Below are 23,214 nucleotides of genomic sequence, written 5' to 3'. Positions count from 1 at the left end.
CCATGATACATCCTATGATTGATTGATGCATAATGGCAGCTGGGGGGTTGGTGGGATCCATCAAGGCAAGAATAGGAGGCAAAGCATGGCTGTGAGCACTGTGATCATATGGCTCACTGCCAGAAAGATCCATGGGTATGTCAGCTGAGCCATAGGAGGGCATATCAGCCTCATCAAAGCTGGTGAAGTTGAGACTGGGAGTGGTGATGAGTGCTGTGGGATTGGTGTAGAATTGGCCATTTGCAATAGAATTAGCATTCAAGCATGTTGTTGCAAGTAAGATTGCAAAGACTGACTGGGTTGGATGCATCCATGTCCTCCAGCAGTGTACCAGCTTGAGTGAGTGAAAGCTTCTTCTTCTCCTTGTAGTATGTCTCTTGCAGCCACCTCAGCTTGGCCTTGATGTGATTGGGCTTGACAGATGCACCTGGGAAAATCAACTTGAAGATCTCCTGAAAAATGGGATGTTTGTGAAGTTTGAGGGCTTGATTGCTCTCAGCCAATTCTCAAGATGGCAGCAGAGTGTGCTAGTAGGACTTGCTGTTGTAGATGATTGTGATGAGGTGAAGAATGTCAGCAGCTGACCATGTGAAGTTCTTCTTGCCTGTGGCAGATCCAGAGGCTCAAGTTGGACAGGAAGTGCAGTGTCAGCAGTCATGTGCCTGAAACCTGAGATCTGTAGTAGTATTGATACTATCACCGATTCTGTCGAGTTATGCGACAGTGCTAATGGTATTACATTTCCCAGTGAAATATGCGACAGAGCCTTCTCTGTCGCTTTTCTCATTGGAATCTGTAGTTGTATTGATGTTATGACAGATTTCGACTGACCACTGTGGACACTCCATCCAGAGGTAGCTTGGCATGATCAAAATACAATACGACTCTAAGTGAACTTGATGTTGACACCAATGGTCTGGTGTGAGTATGGATTGATGACATCAACACAAGTGTCCAGTGTGTCAACTAGCACTTGAGGTGATCCCCAGGCCACAGTGGACAACTGCCTTCAGTTCTATTGTTATCTGGACTGCTGGTTTGCTATGAACTGCCTTCAGACATCAGGAAATGGTGATACAACACATGTGCTTCGATGAGGAGCAATCTATTGATTACTACTATGCTGACTGTGAACTAATGATACTTATTTGCTTGAGGTAATATTAGTTGTTATGGTGTATAGAGTGGATGAGGATCTACTCAACCATTTGTGACGAGAAGGTATGACTATATATCTCTTCGCAGCATCGCCAGCGACACTGCTCCTGCTCTCTCTCTCCAGAGAGTACCCTCTTTGTCGAGTACTGTACAGGGATCTCCAAAGAGGCCCCTCCTCCATATTGAGCCTTGTCCCTCCTGTCTTTCCTGAGCTGTGTTGACTTCATCAACACTGCTCCTCCTCTTCATGTCCCTCTTGCCAGTGTCTTTTACACAGCTCTCCTTCCTTTGACTGGCGATGGTTCTCCTTTACTCCTGTCCTGTGGGCCCCTGAGTGGTAACTGACCATGTGTCACTGAGCTCGGTCCCTCTTGCATGTGAATCATCATATGGACATCCTTACTACTGATCTCTGTGGAATCTGCCACACAATCTCGCTTGCTGCAGATTCTGGTGGAATTCGTGATATCGATGATGCTCATGCCGATTTCGCTGCGATCTGCCATAGAGCTGATTCTACTGCCGATCTTGGTGAACTCTGTCACAGCTCCTACAATCTACCCAATTCCACGATTCCTGTGCTACCTTCATATGAACTTCGGTCTTTCCTCGTTCTGCGCACCCCGGCCCATGACATGCAGATGCCAGGAGTGCTTGTAGAATGAGATTGAGACAGCACAGGCATGCTTTTGGTCTGAGTTGTGGAGCTTGTAGGTGTAGCAGACTGCCAGAACAACTGTGGAGAAATGTCAAGAGGATGTTAGGGTGGGTTAGGCAACACTGATGAAGCTCGGGTGCCTGGTTGATCGTGTAGACCATACACAAGCAACACGAAGCACGGACAGTGGAGACACTAAGCAGAATGGGAAAGCATGCCAGAGACGAAAGGGGAATGCATTGCGACCGAACAAGGGTGACAAGGACGGACCGATGGAAGCAGCAAAGAGAGGATCAAGACAGCAAGTTGTCTATTTGTTGTGCCAGAACAAGTTGCGCAAGCTGTTCAGTCATAGCCAAGAAAGAAAGAGTTCAGGTCAGCAAGAGCTCGGTATGCAAGGATAGAATGAATAGCAGGGGGAACTACCTACCTATCCCATTTCTCAGCATTGTGGTAGAGATCTGTAGGGAGCAGCAATTGTGTCAGCAACCGTTTCATCAAGCCTAGGCAAAAGCGAAAGTGATACTTACAATCCATACTATTAACCATGCCCGACTGCAGCGTCTCCCTCCTATATTCGTGCAAAAACATGACGACACCCCAAGTGATTGTCGCATAAGCTGCAAACCATGCCTTCTGAGGAGGCTTAGGCTTGCCTGCTGGCCAATCTTTCCGAGTTTCGGCCCTGGGCAAGAAACTAGCCATAACCCTTGAACTTGTATACAATACAATCTGACATCTCGCCAATAGGCACGAAAGAAAGGTGAGTGATGTATTGGCACACTTATCTTGGAGGTGGCGAGCATTGGGACTTACCTGTTCATTAACAGGAGTTCGTTCGCCGAACAAAATGTTACCGGCAACCAAACCTGCCAGAAAGCTATGCCACTTGGGAACGGCACCTTTCCCACCGCATGCTTCGTAAGTTCGTCGGAGAGCGATGGATAGAAACTTGTACAGCGCTGTGAAACGGCCGAGATTAAGAGCATGCATGCGGGTAGCACGAAGGACGAACGAGAGTTTTTCGCGACGTGTACCTCGACCAAAGAGCAAAGTCATTACTAATGCGTGAGGGAAACGAATCTTGGCTCCGTAGACTATGCCATTGCGAAGACCCTAGACTCGGATCGCAAGAGTTGTGTGAGCAGCGTGGAAGGAAAGAGTGAATGAGCATGTCCATGTAACAGCATCAAGCCGGCTTAGGCAGTTGGTAGACTTACCTTGAGGACGGTAAAGATGTCATGGTATGCAGGGTTCAACGCAATCTGCGTGAGACGCTTTTCGAGGTCAGACATGCTGGCCAGTGCTCGCGTCTGATAGGATCCGGAGAGGATGCCTTATGGTGCGATGGCGGAGATGGGAGGTATGTATCGAGGTTTAGCAGCGATCTGCTCTCTCTCTCTCTTTGGGTGTTGCTTTCTGGTGTATGTTGTAAGGATAGTGTCTGGTGTGTCTGGTGTGTCCGGTTAAAGTCTCTCTGATTTTCAACCGGACTTTGGCTTTGGCGCCTCCACAACTCTCACAATTCCTCACACGCCAGAAGTTCAGCGTGAAAATGTGGCAGAGTGCCTGACCATGGACCTGCTTTTTTCGCACGACAGAAGAGGTGGCCGTCGACACTCGTCCTCCACTTGACTAGACTACAGCAAAGGCACCCATACCTTGCAACCAAGACGATTCGCATTTCTACTAATAAGAATCAACACAACCGAGACAACAGGCAAGGAGAGTGGTGTGAGCAGCTACGCTTTCCACCTGCTACTAGCGCAAGAGACAAAAGCGGGCCTGAGGACAAAGCTCGATGGGCGGGGCAGAGTACGAGTCAGACGGCAAAGCTAGCACAGCAGCTTGCCTAGTCTTTTGCCGAGTCTTACATCTACATCGCAATGCAAGAATCAAAGACAACAAAAAGGGAGCCGCAGCGTTCCAGAAGAAGTAGAAGCCGAGCTAGAGACAAGAAAGCAAGAGTGAGGAAACAAAAGAAAGGAAAACATTAAAGAACCGAAACCGAAACCAAACCCAAAACAGAAAGAGAAACAGAAACCAAACCAAAACCAAGTGATACGCTTAACGAGACTGGTTGCCGTGGTCAATCATCTCATTGTAGCCGACCACCTCTTCTTCGTTGAGCGATGAACCTGCAACGCTCTGGTGACCTCGGTGATTAGCAGCAGCATCTGGCGTGTACAAGGACCTAGAGCTTTGCACATTTGGCGACTCGCCCATAGCCGAGTTGGCGCCAGCACGAAGCGAAGCGTAGTGCTTCATTGCTTCATCGGGCGAAGCAAAGTTGGAAGGAGGTGCCATGCCAGTCTGTGCCGAAACACGGCCGGTCGGGTGCTGGTAGTGTTGGTGGTCCAAGTAGGAGTGCTGACTGCCGTTGGAGGTGCGACGAGCTTGGTTGGGGTATTGTTCAAACATATCCTCCCCCTCACTGCCTTCTCGTCCGGACTGAAGCATACTCAAGGCAGGGTAAGCGAGCATCGAGTTGCGCTTGACGACGTCGTCATCTTGGTTCGAAAGCTTGCCGTTGGCGTCCAGGCTTTGTCGCATACGGTCAACATCCTTGGCACCGAGAGGACGAGGACCTTGGTTCTGAGTAGGACTCATGAGCACATCATCATCATCATCTTCTTCTTCAGGCTCACGCATCTCGTCGGCTTCAGCGTAGACGAGACCATCCGAGAACTGAGAACGACGGTGGTCCTGACTAGGGCGGTAACGAGGATTGAGTTGAGGAACGGCAGGCGCATCGGGGTCATAGTACGAATCGACGAGTTGCGAACGGCGGGCGTTGGCCTGTTGACCGATGCGAGCCAAGTGAGACGAGTTAGGACCATGAGCATCGCTTGAGTTGGCATGGCTGATGCGCGAGACACGGTCACCACGAGTAGTATCGGCAAAAGAGATACGCCAAGTGCGGTTGCCCTCCTCGTACATGGAGAGACCACGGGGCATAGCCTCGCGCATCTCGGCTTCGGAAGCGTAGACGGGGGTGATGTCCTCCATCCGACGGGGCACACGGGCGCCAGCGTAGTTGCCGTCCAAGTCACGCGAAGGGCGCGACATAAACGAGGCAGGACGAGTAGCCGGGAGGGGGCCGGCAGAACCGTCACCACCGCTGGTCCAGTCGACGGAAATCCTGCTCATGCGCTTGTCCATGTGATCAGCCCAGTCGACGGTCTTGTTGTGACGCTTGATGTGGAGACGTCGGATCAAGAGACCGAAAGCGACGGCGAAAAGAACAAGAGGACAGACGATCGCGGCGGTCTTACCAGCAGGTGTGAGGTGACCATTTTCGAGGAAAGCAGTCTTGACCGAGTTGGAGAGCTTGCCGAAGAAGGACTCGGCTTTGGAAGCACCCTGGTTGGGGACGTCGTAGTTGGCAGTGAAAGTGGGGCCCATAGGGTTACCCGAATCCCAAGGCTCGTTACCGGCGGGGACAATGTTGAACGAGACAGGCACGGAAGAGTTGTGGCTGAGATCACGACCCCACCAACGAGGATCAAGCTTTGTCTCGTATAGCTGTTGAGACTTGGGAATACCCTGAAAGACGTGGATGGGAAGGAACTGGTTGGGCATCGACGGCGAGTAGACATAGATGTCGATCTTGGAGACGGTGTTGTCAAGACAGGATTGATCCCAACGAATATCGGTGACGTTGGTCACTTGGACTTGCTGACCGGAGGCAGGAGCGACGTAGAGACCACCAGCAAGGCATTTGGCCGAGTTGTCGATGGTGGAGGCAGACTGACGCTTGATGATGCGCTGTTGTTGTTGTTGTTGTTGTTGATGATGATGATGGTAGTGGTGATGCATGTGACTGCGAGTGTTGAGCGTCATGATGGGCGAAGGAAGGAGTGCAAGTGACACAAAGATGTTTGTGTGTGTGTGCAGAAGGCGATGGTGTAAAGAACGTCAAGATGCAGCCGACCTGGGCTGTGTGTTGATTGTTGTAGTGGGGCGAGACAGGTGGATAGAGTCGAGGATACGGATCCGAAGGGAGGGGTGGGGCTGAGATAAGGGGAGAGATAGAGAAGAGGATGAAAGAGGATCGTGGAGAAGAGGATCGGCGAGACCTGCCAATGGTGACGAGAGGATGAGAACGAGGGCGAAAAAACAGAGCGCCCGCACACACATACACACACGCAGCAGAGGGCAAACAAAGGCAATCCCCATGAAAGGGAACCAACCGACACTGGGCCAGTGCCTGCCAAAGAGATGGAGACTTGGGCAGAAGAGGAGAGTCCATTTCAACAGGCAAGAGGGCTGGTGGGAATGCCAAGTGAAATTGTAATTGTAGAATTGTAGTTGTGGCATTTCATCAGTCTCAAGCCTCTGATGGCGGTTGTTTTCATATCCGTGTCCAACGGCCTAATTTCTAATTAGGTCCCCTTTACAGCTGGATACAACAAATCCCCCTTTTGGTATAAACTTCAACCTAAGTTCTTTCTATTACTATTAAAAGTGTTACAATAAATCGGATGTGTCTATCGATTGGTAGTGTAATAGCGACAATACAACACACACAACAACGCGTCGTGCTTTTGAAATGCAAGTCTTGGAAGCTGCTTCCTTGCAGCGGCGAAAGATGAGCGGCGTAAAATCAAGGGGCAAAACGTTGTTAGATCAGCAAAGTGTCACAGCTCCTTAATGTTATCGTGCGAAACAAAGATTTCGGAAGTCGGCCAAGGTCATCTCGAGCCTGAACGAAGGAATGAATGCAACGAAATTCTCAACCTTTTTCTTCTGTTCAGATTTTGTAACCCCCAACCCCCACCTCAGCACCTTCTTCACCACTCCTCAAAGGCCATATCAAGCAACAGAAAGATGGCCAACAAGTCGACAAAAAAGGACAGCTCGGCTACTGCTCAGACTCCTGCTCCAGCAGCAACCCCCGATGGCTTCGATTCGGAACTCGACGCAATCTTCAAGGCAGCGCCACCAGCACCTCTTCCTGCCGTCACTGCAAGATCCACATCCACCAGCACTGCCGCCGCATCTGGCCCATCCAACTCCAGAAAGCGCAAAGCAGCCCAGCAACAGCTCGAGCAAGTAGCCCAGGAAGACTCTGAACAGGAGGAAAGCAATGAAGAAGCAGAGCATGATGACAACGACGACAACGACGACAACGACAATGTAGAGATGGAACAAGGCCATGGAGACCTCTCAAGCGTCGACGAGGAGTTGGACGATGAAGGATCACTTTTATTCAGCCAAAGTGAAGCAGAAGACGATTCTGACAACCAAGATGATGCCGAAGCTCCAGAAGAGGACGAGCCTTATGTCCCTCCTCAGCACGAGTCGGTCATCAGAGGCAGGGGCAAGAACAACACCACCGAGGCCCCAGCCAAGCAACGCAAAAAGACATTCAAACAAGAGCACGAGCCCTCCGAGACACGAGACCAGCGCACACTCTTCATCGGCAACGTTCCTATCGAGACTGCCCAGTCCCGCTCTCTTCAGCGCAAGCTCACGTCCTTCATCGAGTCCTTCTCTCCATACCCTATCCTCACCAAAGCTACCGCGCTTCGTTTCCGCTCTGTCCCTTTCGCTACTCCCACCGTCAATCTTGATGCAGATGCCGACGACGACGACGATGCTTCGGGCAAGAAGAAGAACAAGAAGAACAAAAACAAGGGCAAGTCCAACGACCGCAGTCAAAACTACAAAGAGGCTGTTGCTGCTGTCGAAGGTGGTCTAGGATCGCAGGCTCCTCTCACAGCACAGCAGAAGCGAAAGATCGCCTTCATCAACCAGGATTTCCACGAAAAGGCAAAGAGTGTTTCTGCATACCTCACCATCGCCCACCCCCAGGCCGTGCTTGATCACCTTTATGATATTGCCCCGCCCAAAGCCAAGTCCAAGGATGCTGCACAAGCAAGCACACGCCGAATCGAGCTCGACTGCAGACTCACAGGCTACATCCTTGCAGCGCTCATTGCACCATTTGCCGATGGTCAGCCATTCGAAGGACGTCACTTGCGAGTGGATCTCGTCAAGTCTATCTCGCCTGGCCAAGTTCTCACCTCTGGCCTCGAAAAGGTCAAGACCCTGGACGGCAACCTTGCAGGATCCAGCAACGCGACCACCGATCCCAAATCCACCCTCTTCGTCGGCGGTCTCGATTTCGAAACAGACGAAGAAGAAGTTCGAGCGTTTTTTGAATCACTGCTCGTCGAAGAGCTTGGTCCTGCGGGCGAAGCGATCACAATCCCTGTCACAGGTCTCGACGGCAAACGAGCACCGAAAGACCTTCTCGATTCCCTATCACGCGAGTTCCCATTCGTTCCACCCGAACAGCGCAAACCTACCGAGTCTGTCGTTCGCGACGCCGAATACGTCCGTTCAGTCCGATTGATCCGAGATGCAGCCACACAAATGGGCAAAGGTATCGGTTACGTACGCTTCGCTTCGCAACAATGCGTAGATGAAGTCATGGCAATTTACAACGCCGATCAAGCCTTGCTTGAATCGATCAAAGGTGTCAAAGGTTCTCTCGGTGCTTCGGCTGCCATCGCTGCGGGCGGGAAAGAGTTGAAACGTAGACTCAAGCTCAAAGGTCGTCCTATCCGCGTTGCTTATTGCAAGTCTCAAACTAACGATTCTCCTCATCCTCGCTCCAAAAAGCACTCGAACGCTGAGGAGGATCAAGCGGAACCCGGCACTCCACAACGCAAGTCTCCTCGATACGAACGATCTTCCGGCGCACCCACACCCAACGGTACCTCGCCCCATGCACTGCAGAAGAAAAGACAGCGTACGATGCCGCCCACAAAGATCAGCCCTGGTAGTCCGAGCGCTTCTCGTGCACCACCCGCCAACTCGGCCGATATCGCAAAGAAGGCAGACTTGTACGCCACATTGAGCAAGGATGAGAGAAAACAGCTCAAGAAAGAGGATCAGGATAGGATCAACAGGAGGATGGAGAAGAAGAACAAGAAATTTCCTGCTTCTGCTAAAGGCGCCTTCAAGGCGGATAAGTCCTTGCTGGCGGAAGGAGACAAGGTGAAGAGTAAGGAGAAGGTCAGGTTGAGGCAGCCGAATGGAGCTGGTGCAAAGGGCGTGGGAGGTGGTAACAAGTTCAACAAGGCTCCTCCTCAGGTTGGTGCTAGGAGAGGTCCACCTAAGGCCAAGTAAGGCCCTCGTTGGCCATTTTTGCATGTCTTGGTTTCATTCATTCGTGCCCATTCATTCGTTGTTCAATACTAATACTGACATCCCAACTTGGCAAATCTCGTCCTTTGCCCGTGCTGATCTGAGTTCAAGTCTTGGCACCTTGCCCACGAAAAGGGCAGATGCTCTCATCCATGTCAACTCTTTCTGCGTGAAATATGAAATGGAATGCAGTAAGGAGATGATGTATGCAGCAAGCTAGGGCCGGCCCTTGTCCCTCTCCTGCTGTTCTTCGAACTGCTTCTGCAAAGCCAAACTGATCTTACTCTTTGCCCTAATCCTCTCTCCATAGAAGAACAGCACGAAGGGCACAACGCCCAACACTGCTCCCAACAAGCCACTTAACGTACTCGCCCACTGATATCCCATACCTTTATACATATATTGCACGAACAAGGGGAAGATAAAGGCAAAAATGTTCCTCGCAAAGCTCTGCGCCGCCAAGGCCGAGCTAGCATAGCAAAGATAGGAATCGGCCAAGTAATTGAAGACGCTGAGGTAAATGTGGTATATGGATACCATCAGAGTGGTAACGCCAACAACGGGTCCAGCGATGTTGGTATGCGGGAAAGAGGTCCAGGCGTAGATAAAGCATCCTATGGGGAAAAAAATCGCACCTGCGCAAGCAAGGTATAAGCGTGCTTCGGGGCCCTTTGTAGGGTAATGTTTAGCGTAGAGACGTTCTTGGATCGGGTTGATCAAGTTACCCAGAATACCAGCTGCAGCTATGGAGATGAAGACCAAGCCAGTCTCTCCGGGGGTGAAAGAATGTTGGGCGGTAATGAGAGCGATGGAAGAAAGAAGCATGTACATGAACCCCCACGTGAAGGCGATCCAGAGAGAGAAGAAGGTTACGATGGGTTCCTTGACCAAGAAGATCAGTGGTCGGCTGAGCGAGTTTTTGATTAGGAGGCTGAGCGATGCTCTTTCTAGTTCTGCCCTTGCTTTGTATCGTTGATCTCCTGTGCTTTTGCGCAGTTTCGCTGCTCGACGGCTGAGGATGATGCTCCCACGTGTTTCGCCAAGGAAGAGCAGAAGAAGGATAAGAATGAATGCAGTGTAGATAGCCTGGATGTACTCAATCCACCTCCAACCCAAGCTTGTGTTTTCTTCCACCCATCCTGCCCAAACGGGGCCGATGCCAGTGCCGAAGATGGCACCAGTGGCAAACAAGGCCATTGGTTGGCCTCTTTCACTACTAACCCAAATATCACTGATACTGCCACCAACCATTGTACTACCCGTACTACCAAACGCTCCTTGCAAGAATCTCAATACAATCATTGTCGATGTATTCTTGGCAAGCCCTAAGCCGACGAATAAGAGGCTATAGCACAGATGGCAGACCAAATACATCGGATTCCTACCCAACACCTCCGATAACGGAGCCAGCACTAACGGCGGTAGAGAGAATCCGAGTGGGTAAACTGCAATGCCGAGAAGGGAAAGTTCATGGTTGGTGATATTGAGATCTCGTTCCATGGAGGGGATGCCAGGTACGTAGGCAGAAGCGGTTGCAGCTACTTCAGCGGTAAACAGGACACCGAGCATGGTGATACACCACTTGCGCCTTTTCGAGAAGTTCAACGGGTTTTCCCCATCTCCGGGGGGGAAGTCGACCCAGATGGCATCGCATGAAGCTTCTGATTTTAGCATCCAGCCGTCGGCTTGCGGGACTTTTTCGAGATCCTTATCCGCATCTACCTCTCGACGGGCAAGTTGGGAGGATGCGGGATGCAGTTCAGCCGGAAGAGGGGCAGAGACAATCTTGCTTTGCTGTTGATCCTCGATAATCGTCTTTCCATTTGAATGTGGCGAACGGGATGAACTCGAGTCGGTCCGTGAGCGTGAAGAGGAGCCTTGGCCAGTCATTGCTGTGTATGGTGTCATTGTGCCGTCGATTGTTGCGATTTGATGGTGCTGCAAAGTTGTGGCCATGATCCTTTCTTGGCTTTCCTCCTTGGCCCAAAGACTCGTATAATATGTTTGCAATGTTGAGATGTAGCCTCGTGATGGCAAGCGACGTTAGCGGTGGTGTGCAAACGACCAAGTTCAGAGATAGAGCAAGGATAGTGATGATGGTCAAGAAGCTAGCCAAGTTCGACCCAAGTCGCTCCTTCCTCCCTATTCTTGCTATCCAACACTCTCTGACTCGGCAACGGCCTATTTTCGGCCCTGAGCGGCAAAAGGGAAAGATCGGAGGTACAAACGCAGAGTTCACATGCCACAAAAGGATCCCTCTCAATCTCAATCCATCCGACTGCACTGTATCGCCGACAACGATAGACGAATCAGAGAAGCTGAGCGAGACAACAAAGTGCGTTTAACGTTGGTCGGTAAAACTTCATGCCTCTCGCAGTGTTTGCTTTGTCACTCGAACACCATCTCAATCAGCCGACATCATCTGAATAGCTTATCTCCGCTGCAACAAACTTCGGCCTAGCATGTAACAGAGAGATGCGATCCAAAATGCAATCATGAGAGCCTGGCATGGTCAGGTTGGATAAGGTCGTACAAGACCGGATGACAGGGCAAAAGCCGAAATCGGAGAAACAGGAAAATTCTTTTCGATCGGCAATGCATCGTTTTTACGGTCTATATTGGAGAACCACTATAGACGCAAAGTCAGCCGAGGTCCGTGTAGATGGGGGTTTAGCTCAGTTGGTAGAGCGTTCGCTTAGCATCCAACCTAATGTGCGAAAGGTCGCGTGTTCGACTCATGCAGTCTCCACTCCTTTTTTTTTTTTTTTTTTTTTTCCCTTCTTCTTCTTTTCTGTGTATTTTTGGTTAGCATAACTTTTTACGCAAAGCCTCATTAGGGGGTTTCAGTTTTTTTTTTTTTTTTTTGCCCTCGAAAACTCTAGTTTTCGAATAGTGAAAAAAGGCCAGAAAATTGATGCCCCCAAATGTAAGCTGTGTTTTTAGACCAAGAGTTAGGGTAGTGTTGGCCAGAACATGAAGTGTGTTGGCTGGAACATGAAGCAGTTCTGGAATCCAAACCACCTTGTAGCTCCACCATCTTTGACACTCTTGTTGCACAATCAAAGTATATATAGTCATTATTGACACCATGGGTTCATGCAAAACAAGCTGTGCAGGAAAAGTGGAGGCATTTGTGCAAGTAAATCACATGCAACATCACATGAGTGAAGACTCAGGTCCAATTCTGAAAACTCTGCCACATTGGTACTGCTGAGGCAGCATTTTCAAAAACTAGGGTATTTTCCAAAATGGCAGAGCTTATGTAAGTAATGAAGATTTGATGCAAGTGAAAACTCAAAATTAACTTGAGTTTCCAAAAAAGAAATAAAACTGAAACCCCCTAAGTTGCATCCAAAATTGCCCAGCATCTTTTAGGATAATTAAATGCTCATCACCACACATCAACTTTGCTTCTCAAAAACTGCTATCCTCAAAGAAGTGTAGCTTGTGACATATTGTTGGAAAGCTGAGATTGAGAGCTACAAGTACATATAAATTTTGTTCTGATTGGACCACATTTGTGCACAGTGAATGTGCCACAACTTTTTTTTTTTTTTTTTTTTTTTTTTTTGAGTGTAAAGCTCCTCCTAAAGTACTATATACTATACTTTAGTCTTTTGTATGACCCCCTTTTGCAACCCTTACAGCCTGTAACCTCCTGGGCATTGACTTTATGAGTGCCTGGACTGATTCCTTGGGAAAAGTTGCCCAAAGCCTGTTGATAGCTGCAATGAGTTGAGCTTTGTTGTTGATAGTATATCTTTGCTAATATAGCTGCTTTTTCAGCTGCTGCCACACATGTTCTATAGGATTCAGGTCTGGAGACATTGCAGGCCAGGGCAATACATTGAGTTTGACCTCCTCCAGGTACTCCTTGGCAACTTTGGCAGTGTGAGGGTGGCCATTGTCTTGCTGAAAGATCAATTTATCCCTTGGTGGAATCCTCTGTATATTCTTCCATTTCAAGATGCTACCAGGCACCACTTCCTCCAGCAACTCAATGTAATGCTCCAAATTCAGTTTGCCATCTATATAGACTGTTAGACCTAGGCCTGCCCAGGCCATACACCCCCAAATCATGATGCTGTGGCTGCCACCCTGGAGTGCAGGTATATATATATATATATATATATCATGGTTGACATCCCTGGACCAGTATTGCTTTTCCAAGCCCTTTCCAATGCATTGAACCTTGCATTCATCACTCCAGATGACATTCTTCCATTGTTCAACAGTCCAATGTCTATACTCCTTGGCAAACACCTCTTGCCTTCATAAAGATAACTACTACTGATCCTATCAAGTTCTGTGGTAAAAGGCCTTTATTATTATTCTTGCTGAAATCTGTCATAGAAGCCTTCTATGACTTTTCTTGCTCAAATATGTGGTAGCTTGAAAGTTATTGCAGGTTTTGACTAACCACTGTGGACACTCCATCCAGAGGTAGCTTGGCACTTTCAATAACTGTAGATATGTTGCAATGACACCAAGGTCTGGTGCCAATGAGGTTGCTTCAACACAAGTGTCCAGTGTGTCAATAGAATGAGAGGTGATCCCTGGACCACAGTGGGCAACTGCCTTTGGTTCTAATGATCGAGAGAGCTGGACTGCAGTATGAACCACCTTTGGTGTCAATCCATATCCAGACCGCAGTTGATACTGCCTTTGGATGATGTCAATGAGCAGTGATACAACACATGTGCTTTGGTAGAAGCAATGCTTTGCAATTGCAACTGTTGATGGAATACTAACTATACTTTCTGTGAAGCTATAACTAGTGATGTAAGGTGTAGAGTGGATGGGGATCCACTCAACTACTATGATGAAGAGCAAGTGTGTTTTATGTAGATTGTCAGTGGTCGTGTGCCTGGAACCCGAAAGCTACCATTTTGGGTGATTTCAACCAGTTTCAGTGAGCATGCTTGAGTATGCACCTGTCAGCCACTTTCACTGAGACTGCTTGAAGGATTATTTGTTTGGTGAGTTTCAGCTAACTGCTGTGAACACTCAGTTCAGTGGTAACATGGCACAGTCAGTTCCTGTTTGTTGCAGGACACTTAATATATGGGATGATGATCCATTGACTTGACATGAGTGTTTGAGGTGTTGATGAGCAAATGGTGAATTGGTGAGAGAAGCCCAGACTACAGTATGAGTACTGCCTTCAGAGAGGTGATTATCTGGACCACAGTAACTACTGCCTACAGATGATGTCAGTGAGAGGTGATACAACACACCTGCTTGGATTAGTAGCAATGGCCTGCAATTGCACTATGTGATGGAACAACTAAGTATATGTTACAGTAGAGTATAGTTTAGTTAAGAATAGAGTGGATGCCAGATCCACTCATTCACTATGACAGAGGGGTGTATATATATCTTCATGCCATGGTGTCTACCTCACCATGGCCCCCCTTCCTTACAGGGTATGGCCTCCCCATCCATCCTGTTCTATCTGGCTCCTACTTCTATCCTGCCCTTCCTATCCTTACTCCCCTGGCTGAGGTGACGATCCTCCTATGCCAACTTCATCATGCTCAGGGGTCTCCTCCCACCTCATCTGGTGGCAAGGTCTCTTGTTCCCTGCTCTCAGTGGCTGACCCTTTGATCTTGGTGGGGCACCCTCATCTCATTGTGGGGCTGGTCAATCCACTTCATCTTGGGCCAGTCTCAGTGAAACTTCCCAGTACCCACTGTCTCAACCATTCTTGATGAGGTTTCCCCCCAGCTTACTGTCAGACCATTCTCAGTGAGATTGGTTGGAGCCCCTTGGTCTTGACCAGTTCCACTTCTGGTGCACCAAGCTCATTTTGGTGGCTGTGCAGCATGGCTGCTTATGATCTCTGCGCTGGCCCTGTGACATAGATGTCCTTGCAGCGTTGCAGGCGACACTGCTCTTACCCTATGTGGTCTCCTCCTACACTGCTTCTCCTACTCTTGACTCTCCCTCCTAGCAGGCCTGCTTGCCTTATGATGCTGTTTGTTAGCATGATTTCCTTTACTCCTTGCAGATGGAAGGTCCTTGTGCTGCTTCATTATTGATAGGGGCTCTCCCCACTTCATCTGAGTGGTGACTCTCACCCCCTTTCCATCTCACCTATTCTCCTGCCCCCAAGTTCATCATCAAGCAAGCCCCTGCTTCATTAGGGTGGCAGACCCAGATGTCCTTGCCACATGTCCTGTTGTGAGGCCTGTAGGCCCAGTGTCTTTCCACTGGTTTCCACAAGCTCTATCATACAATCATGATACTACAGATCCTGGCAGGATTTGTGGTACAATCCCTGCTCATGCCAATCTGGGTGAGATCTGTCATAGAGCCTCTCTACTACAGATCTTGATGAACTTTGTTGTAAGCCCCTCAATTTGCCCAATCCTTGATTCCTGCATTCCTCCTCATATGACTTCTGCTTCTGCACATCTGGTCCCATGACACCACCCAAGAGTCCTTCTCACATATTCACTCTCTGGTACCTGTTTTGCCAGTTCAGCAATGCTGGATTTGTTGATAGACAGTTTAGTTGCTATCTCTATTGTTGATAAACCTGCTTGGAGCAGCTCTTTGACCTGTAATAGGTGAGTGGTGGTGTATTTAGTCCTCCCCATATTGATTTTTTGTCAAAACACCCCAAAACATCTTCTTCTTTTTTTTTTTTTTTTTTTCTTTTTTTTTTTTTTTTTTTAATCATACTACAATCATATGAAGTTTCAAGCATGGTCTATTAGCTCAATTCTGTGCAAAGCATGAGTTACACAAGGTACAGAATTAATTGAGGAGGAGGAGGGGCTTCAAAGAGTGCCAACCTAAATTCCAGCATATTCTTTGGCAGGACCACCCTTTTTTTCTCATGTATTCTGATAGCAGGCTATCCAAGCTTTGCAACCATACCAAATAAAGTGGGTGTTGTCAAAGAGAACAAAGGATACTGGTCATCATCATGAAAAGGACCTGAGAACACCATATCAAATTAATTAGATGTCGGGCAATTTTGGACGCAGCTGTATTCTGAACAAGATCTTTGCACTGGAAGAAGTGACTAGCGGTGACAAAGAAAGATGAAGAATGGATGCTATTATCAAGATGGAGAAGTGTTGGGATGCAACTTGTTCGCGCGCGTCTGAAACGCATCGATCATCTGTCGACTCATCTGTTCAAATAGGTTGCCTGCCATCGCACCGTAGACGGGATTCCTGAATGCGTAGACCAGACTGAACTCCACCAGAGTCTCGTTGGCTTGCTTGATCGGATGAAAGGACCACTTGGTCGATAAGAAGGAAAAGACAGGATTGGGCTGTACAGCTTCTGCCACCACACTTGCTCCCTTGCCCTTTTCTCCACGCACCATGGTGACTTTGGAAGTATAAGTCTCGCAGAAGCTTCCAAAGCCAACTGTCAGATCTGCTAACACTGCATTGGGTGAGTTCTGATCTGCGGGTCCAAGCACATGAGAGTCTTGACAGTAAGGAAGGAAGTGCTTGTAGGAGTCCACGTCAGCAACTACACTGAAGAGCGTATCTGAAGGGTGGGCGAGCATCTTGGACGTTTCATAGACTGTGCGACCTTGAGAGTCGCGGTACGAACGACTGCCCTGCTTGGCGCCGCTGGTGGTGTTGTTGGAAGTGGCAGAAGAGATGGCGCTAGATGCGAGCTTGCCTAGATCTGCAAGCTTGAACAAGGTTCGCTTGACCACCAACTGCTTTCCCTTCCTTAAGGCGAGAGTGGAGCGAGGTGGAGAAGTGAACCTTCTCTGCTGACCAGCGGGGGTGATTGCAGAAGTGTGTCGTACTGCATGTGGAGAAGTGGGTCTCGGAGCAGCCTGCAGTGGTTGCAGTGGTTGCTGCTGGGTAGATGGCCAAGCTGGTCTAGCAGCACCAGCTACGGCTTGACTATGAACGCTTGCGTTGAGCGAAGCATCATCTTTCCACCCAGCCAACTTCCTAATTGCGTACACATCTACCGCGCCAAAAACGCTTTGATCTTCGATAGCCGCACAGACCGCTTTGGCGACTGTATCGATGTGTAGTGGCGGCGTGGTGAGGAGTCGAGCTATGGACTGAGAGCTAGAGTTGCTGTCGTTGCCGCCAAGACGAGCGATGAGTTGCGCCGGTGTCGGAATAGGCAACGGGAGGGGGGGAGAGCGGTGAAGTGCTGCAGAGGCTTCGAGGATTGCTGCTGGTAATGTCGAGCCTGGGCGTGTATGTGGGTGGTACATCAGGCCCGGTCGGAGGAAGACTGGTCGGACAAGACCTTGAATTGATGTCGAATCCGAACTGGCTTCGCTCGCGGCGTTGGCGTGCACTGCGTCCGATGCAGGTTCGTCGCGAAGCTCTGCTTGCAAGCCTGCTCCATCCGCGTCGAGGATGGCTTCGGAGCTGTCTCGTGTAGCAGTGCCAGATGGGGAGGGAGGATGGAGATGTGCGGCAAGGCGTGCGATTGCGGACTCTGCTTGACGCTTTGTTCTGATGTATCTTGCATCGACGATGGGTCGGAAGAGATCTTCGGCTGAGATGTAGATGAAGGGTGCGGGAGCTGAGATCGATGCTGAGCTCGAGCCTTGGATGGGATGCAAGGATCGATGTCTCAAGGAGGAGAGAAAAGTGTGTGCAACAGCAATGGCACTGTCCCTGTTCATGTTTTCGTAGCTGAAGCGTCCGTCTCTGCGCGGCGAATGCGATGGGTCCGGGTATTTGGAAGCGTGAAGAGGATTCGAGTCTGCACCAGACCAAGGCAACCGCAGGCCCCATCCTTTAGCGACACCAGCAAGAGCATTGCGAATGGGCGAAGCTGAAGAGGATTTGGACTTGTAGTCGGACTCCAGAAGGATGCCTACAGTGTGGACGGCAGCAGTTGCTCTGTCAGCCAAACGAGCATACGATGATGGGTCGAGGGCATCAGCAGCATGCCATTCGATGTTGGCACTTGATGACCATGCTGGTCGGTGCCCTGCTGGTGTATGGTAGGGTGTTCCAGAGGGTGAGACGGAGAGAACTCGCCATCCTTTTGCAAGTGCAGCTTTGGAGATGGCGCTGCCGAGAAAGCCGGCGCCTCCTACGACGAGCAAAGTGTGCTGCGACATGGATGTAGTTGAGCTAAAGCATGTCCTGATGGTGGTGACGAGGATGACAAGCAGCCTCTCGAGCTTTGACGAGCTTGAGATGTGGAGCAAAAACATCAGCATTATGTAAGCATTACCCAACATCAAGCGCGCGTCAGATTCTGCAACTTTACACAAGCAGAAGCGATGGACACTGTCAAAGTGCCTCGCACCGGATTCCGCTCTGATCGCTTACTCGACCTCTCCTTGTCAAGGCTTGTATGCTCTCCTTCGAAGCACAAGCTGATGGGATGGGATGGGATGGGATGGGATGGGATGGGATGTATGGCCATCTTCATGCTTCGCTCGCTCGGCCTCGCCTAGGGAATGCAAGTCACCATGGATTAGCACTTTGATTTGAGGGCAAGAAACTGCTGACTAGCCCACCTGCATCGAGAGGAGCATCGCAATCTTGCTATCCTCCGTTGCACCTTGGCTCTCCCTGTTGTATGAGAACAACATAGGTGAGGCATTCCATTGAACTCGTGTGCGAGAGCATGTTGCTGCTGCAGTTAGTCGCCCTTGTTACTGTGCATTCAACCATCTTCTTGAATGTATGCCTTTTACCGGGTCGGTCTTGTCTCACTCCTCGAGCGCCGCCTGTTAGCTGCTCCTCCTTACTTGATGCTCTCTGTGTTAACTTGGCCTCTTGTTGATCCTCTCGCTTTCGCTCCTCATGTCCAGTTGTGACGCCATCTCTCGCACTCTGACGGCTCATAGAAGCAGAAGACCTCGACTCTGATTCACTCCTTCGTTTCTATCCTTGGCAACTTTCTTTTCCTCGCCCATCTCTTCTCCTCTTCCATCTCTTTTCCTCTCCCATCTCTTCTTCTCTCTCCCATCTCTTCTTCTCTCCCCCATCATACCCTCGATCCGGTGAGAGACGGCGATGCCTTCTGCCACCACCTCCAACAGCCATACAACATACCCTTCTGATTCGTCTTCAATAGCCTCCTCTACATCGCCCGCGACCGCTGTAACGCAGAGAGCACGGCTACGATCCTCTCCCGACCCGCCTTTGTACCAGTCGCACGGCTCGACCGGGCGCACTTGCGTCTCACAATCAAGAGCAGCCTCCAACGGCGACGGCAAAGCACGTGCATCCTACGCCCGCAACAGCTACGCTTCCCAGCAAGAGCAAGGCTGGGAACAGGACGCTACTTGCACCGACGACTTTTTCGACGACGAGGACGAAGAGGACTACTACCAAGGGCAGCGAAAGGACAGTGACCATCGGCCTTTGCTTGAACGCAGCTCCAACTCTGCTTCTTGCACCTCTCGCAGCAAGAAAGGAGATCATCCCGGCACCAAGAGGTCCAATTCGATCAAGATGAAGCGTTCCAATTCGCATAGACTGGCTGACGAGTACAAGGACGATGAGAGGGCAGCCAAGTCGGCTGGTCAGGAGGTCTTATCGTATACACCTCGCAACTCGAGTCGGCGAGGCAGCTCTGCAGAAGGCCAAGGCTCGCGTGGACCTAAGCATGTTTCGTTGGATGAGATCTTTGATCCCACCAAAACACTGATGGAGAACAAATCGATGATGATCTCAGCCGAGTTGGATCGTATGGGGATGGGCACGTACCAGATGTGCATTTGGTTCCTCTGCGGATGCGGATACTTTATCGACTTGCTCTGGGCACAAGCGCTTGGTCTCATCGTTACACAGGTGGCGTACGAGTTTGACGACCAGATCCAAGGACGTACAGGTCCGCTTCAAACCGCTTTCTCAGCAGGTTTGAGAGTGGGAGCGTTGTTCTTCGGCTTTGCTGTCGACGTTGTTGGCAGACGATGGAGTTTCTACGTGACCACTTTGATCGCATCTGTGTTTGGTATTGCAAGTGGTGGAGCAGGTAGCTTCGAGACACTATGTGTTTTGGCCGCCTTGATTGGGTTTGGTATTGGAGGCAACATGCCGATCGATGCTACGATTACGATTGAGTTCCTTCCGTGTAAGAGGCGATTGCTTGTCGCTGCACTCTGCATTTTCCAGCCGCTCGGTGTGCTGGTTTGCTCCGGAATCTCGTATGGCTTGATCCCCAAGTATGCCTGCGACTCGGCAGCAAGCTGTAGACGCAGCAACAACATGGGTTGGCGCTACACTCTCTTTACACTCGGCTGTATCACTTGGCTCGTCTTTGTGGCTCGATTCTTCATGTTCACCTTGCGCGAATCGCCAGAGTATCTGCTGGCACGCGGGAAAGATGCGAAAGCGCTCAAGATCATTCAACAGATCCTCATCACCAACAAGAGCAAGATCGAGCCACTCTTCACCCAAGCCGACTTCCGTGAGGCAGCCAAACGTATCGCTGCGCACCAAGGAGGCGAGTACATGGACCAACACATGGACCAAGATCGAGAAGAGCGAGAAGGACTGGATGCAGGTGGTGGCAAAGCTTCTCGTCTGCAACAAGCCAAGAAATCGGCAAAAGAGATGGTAGCGTTGTTCTTGAACGCTAAAACCTTGTTCGGCGATGGCAGGATGGCACGAGTAACAACGATCATCTGGATCACCTTTATCGGCGACTTTTGGGGCTTCACTCTGGCGGGCTTCTACCTGCCGCAGATGCTACGAGCAAAGGGTGCAGCCGAAGATACATCGATGGAAAGGAGGTATCGCAACTACATTCTGATTTATTTGCCCGGTATCTTGGCGGTTGCGTTGGGTGCGGCGATGATTGAAGTTCCTAAACTCGGAAGACAGTGGGCAATGGTGGTTTCGTCTGCGTTGATGGCGGTGTCGTTCTTCTTGTTCACGATGGTGGAGACGCAGGCGGCAAGTATTGGTGCCAACGCTGCTGAATATTTTGCACAGAGCTTTTTCAATTGCATTCTGTATGCTTTTGTAGCGGAGATCTATCCAAGTCAGGTAAGAGGTACCGCAAGCGGTCTCGCTTCCACCCTTGGCCGGCTGGCCAGCATCGTCGCACCCTTGGCAGCCGATGCACTGTACAGAGACCAGACCGAGCAGCAGGCTAAGCAGGTGCTTTATTTGGCAGCAAGTGTGACGCTGTTGTGTCCTGTCGCACTTGCCTTGTTGCCTTACGACACGAGAGGGATACGGGTTTACTAGAGCAGCATGATGGTGGCACGGCTATAGTTACTGTGAGTGGCACAAGGCTGGCTTGGCGGTGTCCGTGCGTATCCGTGCGTGTCGGTGCGTGTCGACTGGATCTCATCTTGAAGCCCAAGCGAGCTTGACTTTGCCCCGGAGTCATATATATATATATATATATATATATATATTCAACAGCAGCAAAGAAAGCGAGCGAGCGAGCGTGCGTGCGTGCGTGCGTGCGTACGTGTGTGTATGCTGTGTTCCTGAAAATTTCAAGCAACCGACAGCGGTTTCCTTCCGGGCACAAGAGCAGACGCGAGAAAGAGAGCGAGAAAAGGCTCTTCCGAATCGGCCAGGGACCTGAAAATTGACAATTACAAAAAGTAAAGAAAAAAGAAAAAAGAAAAAAAGGGTTCAAATGATGTTCAGAGAGCTTCAAATTCAGCCCTTTCAACCAATCGTTCGGTACAGTACCCAGAGACGCCTCATCCGACACAATATTCCCACACAATCACACTTTCATACAATCACACTTTCATACAATCACATAATCATACAATCACATAATCATACAATCACATAATCACATCATCACATAATCATACAATCACATAATCACATCATCACATAATCACACTTGCTTATCTTCGGCACATCCGCCAAAATTCGGCACATCCGCTAATTTTCGGCACATCCGTCTCCCTGCCATTCTCCTGTTTTCTTCTTTTCTCTGCTCTACTGCTGTTTTCGGTGTCGGCCCTCTCTTCCTCTGCCTCTCTTCCTCTGCCTCTCTTCCTCTGCGGCTTGAATGTCTCAGTGCTTGTGTGCCAGCTTATCCTTATCTTGACAGCTCTCTCGCCTGAAAGGTAGACTAAGATAAGCCAAGCCAGCGGTGCACGTCAAACACAATGAGCCACGGCACTTGAGCCCTTGTCAAATCCACGCAACAGCAGCCAAGCTTTTTTTTTTTTCTTTTTTTCTTTTTTTCTTTTTTTCTTTTCTCTTTCAGCGCCTCCTCCCCTTTGGATTGGTGATTTGCTGAGCCTCTGCCCTTGCTTCTTGCCCTCTCGTCGCTTCTTGCCCTGCTCTCTCTTGGCTTTCCAGCTGAATCTCTCCCCCCCTCTCCCTCTCCCTTGGCCACCATCATACCCTCGCCACCATCCTATCCTCACCTCCCACCATATCTCATCTCCCACCATATCTCACCCTTACCTACACACCTCGCTCAACGCTTCTCAGTCACAGGATCCACTCGTCGCCTTGCCCTCAAGCCGTTGAATCGCAATTCGCTCGATACCACAGAGGCCTCCTTGTCGATCGGCCACTGGCCACTGGCGCCTGCTTCGGTTTTTGTCTTGATATCGCTTCGAGCACCAAGCACCAAGCACTCATTCTAGCAAGTCCTCGTCCCAACGGCTTGCGTGCACCTCTACATTGCTGCTCTTGCAATCGCACCACACTCCTTGATACCCGTCACCTCGGCCAAACTGAAGCCTAGCTTTCTCTCGCATTCATTCAACCACCCACTTTCGGTTGTCCACCCAGCTTGCGCACTTGTTCCTCGTACCTGCCTTTGCACCTCATTTCACCCATCCCTCACAGCATTGTCGTCGCTCAACTCTAATCTTCAGCTCAACGTCGCCGGAAACCCCTCGACTGCGGCCTTGTTCCGCTCTGACATGGCCCGCAAACCTTAGCTTCTCTTGTCCCGTATCCTTCAATCCCATCTCCCAAGCCCAAGCACAGCTGAGCCCAGGTCAATCATCTTGTCCCTCGTAACAACTGCCTCTCAAGCTCTATTCGCTCCGACCTTGAAAACCACGCGTCCGTACGAGACGCAGGCACTTCATCTCGTCCTTGCCATTCCAACCACCGTCTTGGCGCCCCTTTTTTTCATTCCGCCCGAGTCCTGCACTGCAGCCCAATCGCAAGTTGCCCCACCCACAATCTTGCCCATCTGCGCAGCACAAAGGAAAAACTTCTTAAGGTTACACTTTCCTCTCGTCCTCTTTGCCATCCCCTCCTCTTTGCCATCGCTGAGCATCCTCTTTCTGTTGCTCCTTACCCCATTCAAGCTCTTGCAATCATTC

At 50.0% G+C, this 23,214-nt stretch overlaps 6 protein-coding genes and 1 non-coding gene across 7 annotated transcripts; 3 read left to right on the top strand and 4 right to left on the bottom strand.

The window, feature by feature from the left end:
- Positions 1-2,126: 2,126 nt before the first annotated feature.
- UHO2_05739 (uncharacterized protein) lies at positions 2,127-3,111 on the bottom strand (the record flags this gene model as incomplete). Its single annotated transcript, XM_041558638.1, has 5 exons — positions 2,127-2,157; positions 2,247-2,277; positions 2,347-2,548; positions 2,633-2,932; positions 3,037-3,111. 5 exons carry the CDS (start codon positions 3,109-3,111, stop codon positions 2,127-2,129), a joined length of 639 nt encoding a protein of 212 aa, XP_041414572.1.
- Positions 3,112-3,883: 772 nt separating this feature from the next.
- Positions 3,884-5,659, bottom strand: UHO2_05738 (uncharacterized protein; the record flags this gene model as incomplete). Its single annotated transcript, XM_041558637.1, has 1 exon — positions 3,884-5,659. One exon carries the CDS (start codon positions 5,657-5,659, stop codon positions 3,884-3,886), a length of 1,776 nt encoding a protein of 591 aa, XP_041414571.1.
- Positions 5,660-6,646: 987 nt separating this feature from the next.
- Positions 6,647-8,956, top strand: UHO2_05737 (uncharacterized protein; the record flags this gene model as incomplete). Its single annotated transcript, XM_041558636.1, has 1 exon — positions 6,647-8,956. One exon carries the CDS (start codon positions 6,647-6,649, stop codon positions 8,954-8,956), a length of 2,310 nt encoding a protein of 769 aa, XP_041414570.1.
- Positions 8,957-9,190: 234 nt separating this feature from the next.
- Positions 9,191-10,864, bottom strand: UHO2_05736 (uncharacterized protein; the record flags this gene model as incomplete). The annotated part of the gene is made up of 1 exon (XM_041558635.1): positions 9,191-10,864. The coding sequence occupies one exon, from the start codon at positions 10,862-10,864 to the stop codon at positions 9,191-9,193; it is 1,674 nt and encodes a 557-aa protein (XP_041414569.1).
- A 774-nt stretch (positions 10,865-11,638) lies between these two features.
- Positions 11,639-11,723, top strand: tRNA-Ala(AGC). Its single transcript has one exon. It is a non-coding gene; the product is annotated as a tRNA-Ala (tRNA).
- Positions 11,724-16,047: 4,324 nt separating this feature from the next.
- Positions 16,048-18,048, bottom strand: UHO2_05735 (uncharacterized protein; the record flags this gene model as incomplete). Its single annotated transcript, XM_041558634.1, has 1 exon — positions 16,048-18,048. One exon carries the CDS (start codon positions 18,046-18,048, stop codon positions 16,048-16,050), a length of 2,001 nt encoding a protein of 666 aa, XP_041414568.1.
- A 907-nt stretch (positions 18,049-18,955) lies between these two features.
- Positions 18,956-21,139, top strand: UHO2_05734 (uncharacterized protein; the record flags this gene model as incomplete). The annotated part of the gene is made up of 1 exon (XM_041558633.1): positions 18,956-21,139. The coding sequence occupies one exon, from the start codon at positions 18,956-18,958 to the stop codon at positions 21,137-21,139; it is 2,184 nt and encodes a 727-aa protein (XP_041414567.1).
- Between the last annotated feature and the right edge of the window lie 2,075 nt (positions 21,140-23,214).

The sequence above is a fragment of the Ustilago hordei genome (assembly GCF_900519145.1).
Source record: "Ustilago hordei strain Uho2 genome assembly, contig: UHO2_contig_15, whole genome shotgun sequence".
NCBI classification, from domain to species: domain Eukaryota; kingdom Fungi; phylum Basidiomycota; class Ustilaginomycetes; order Ustilaginales; family Ustilaginaceae; genus Ustilago; species Ustilago hordei.
This window is presented reverse-complemented; position numbering and strand designations above follow the sequence as displayed.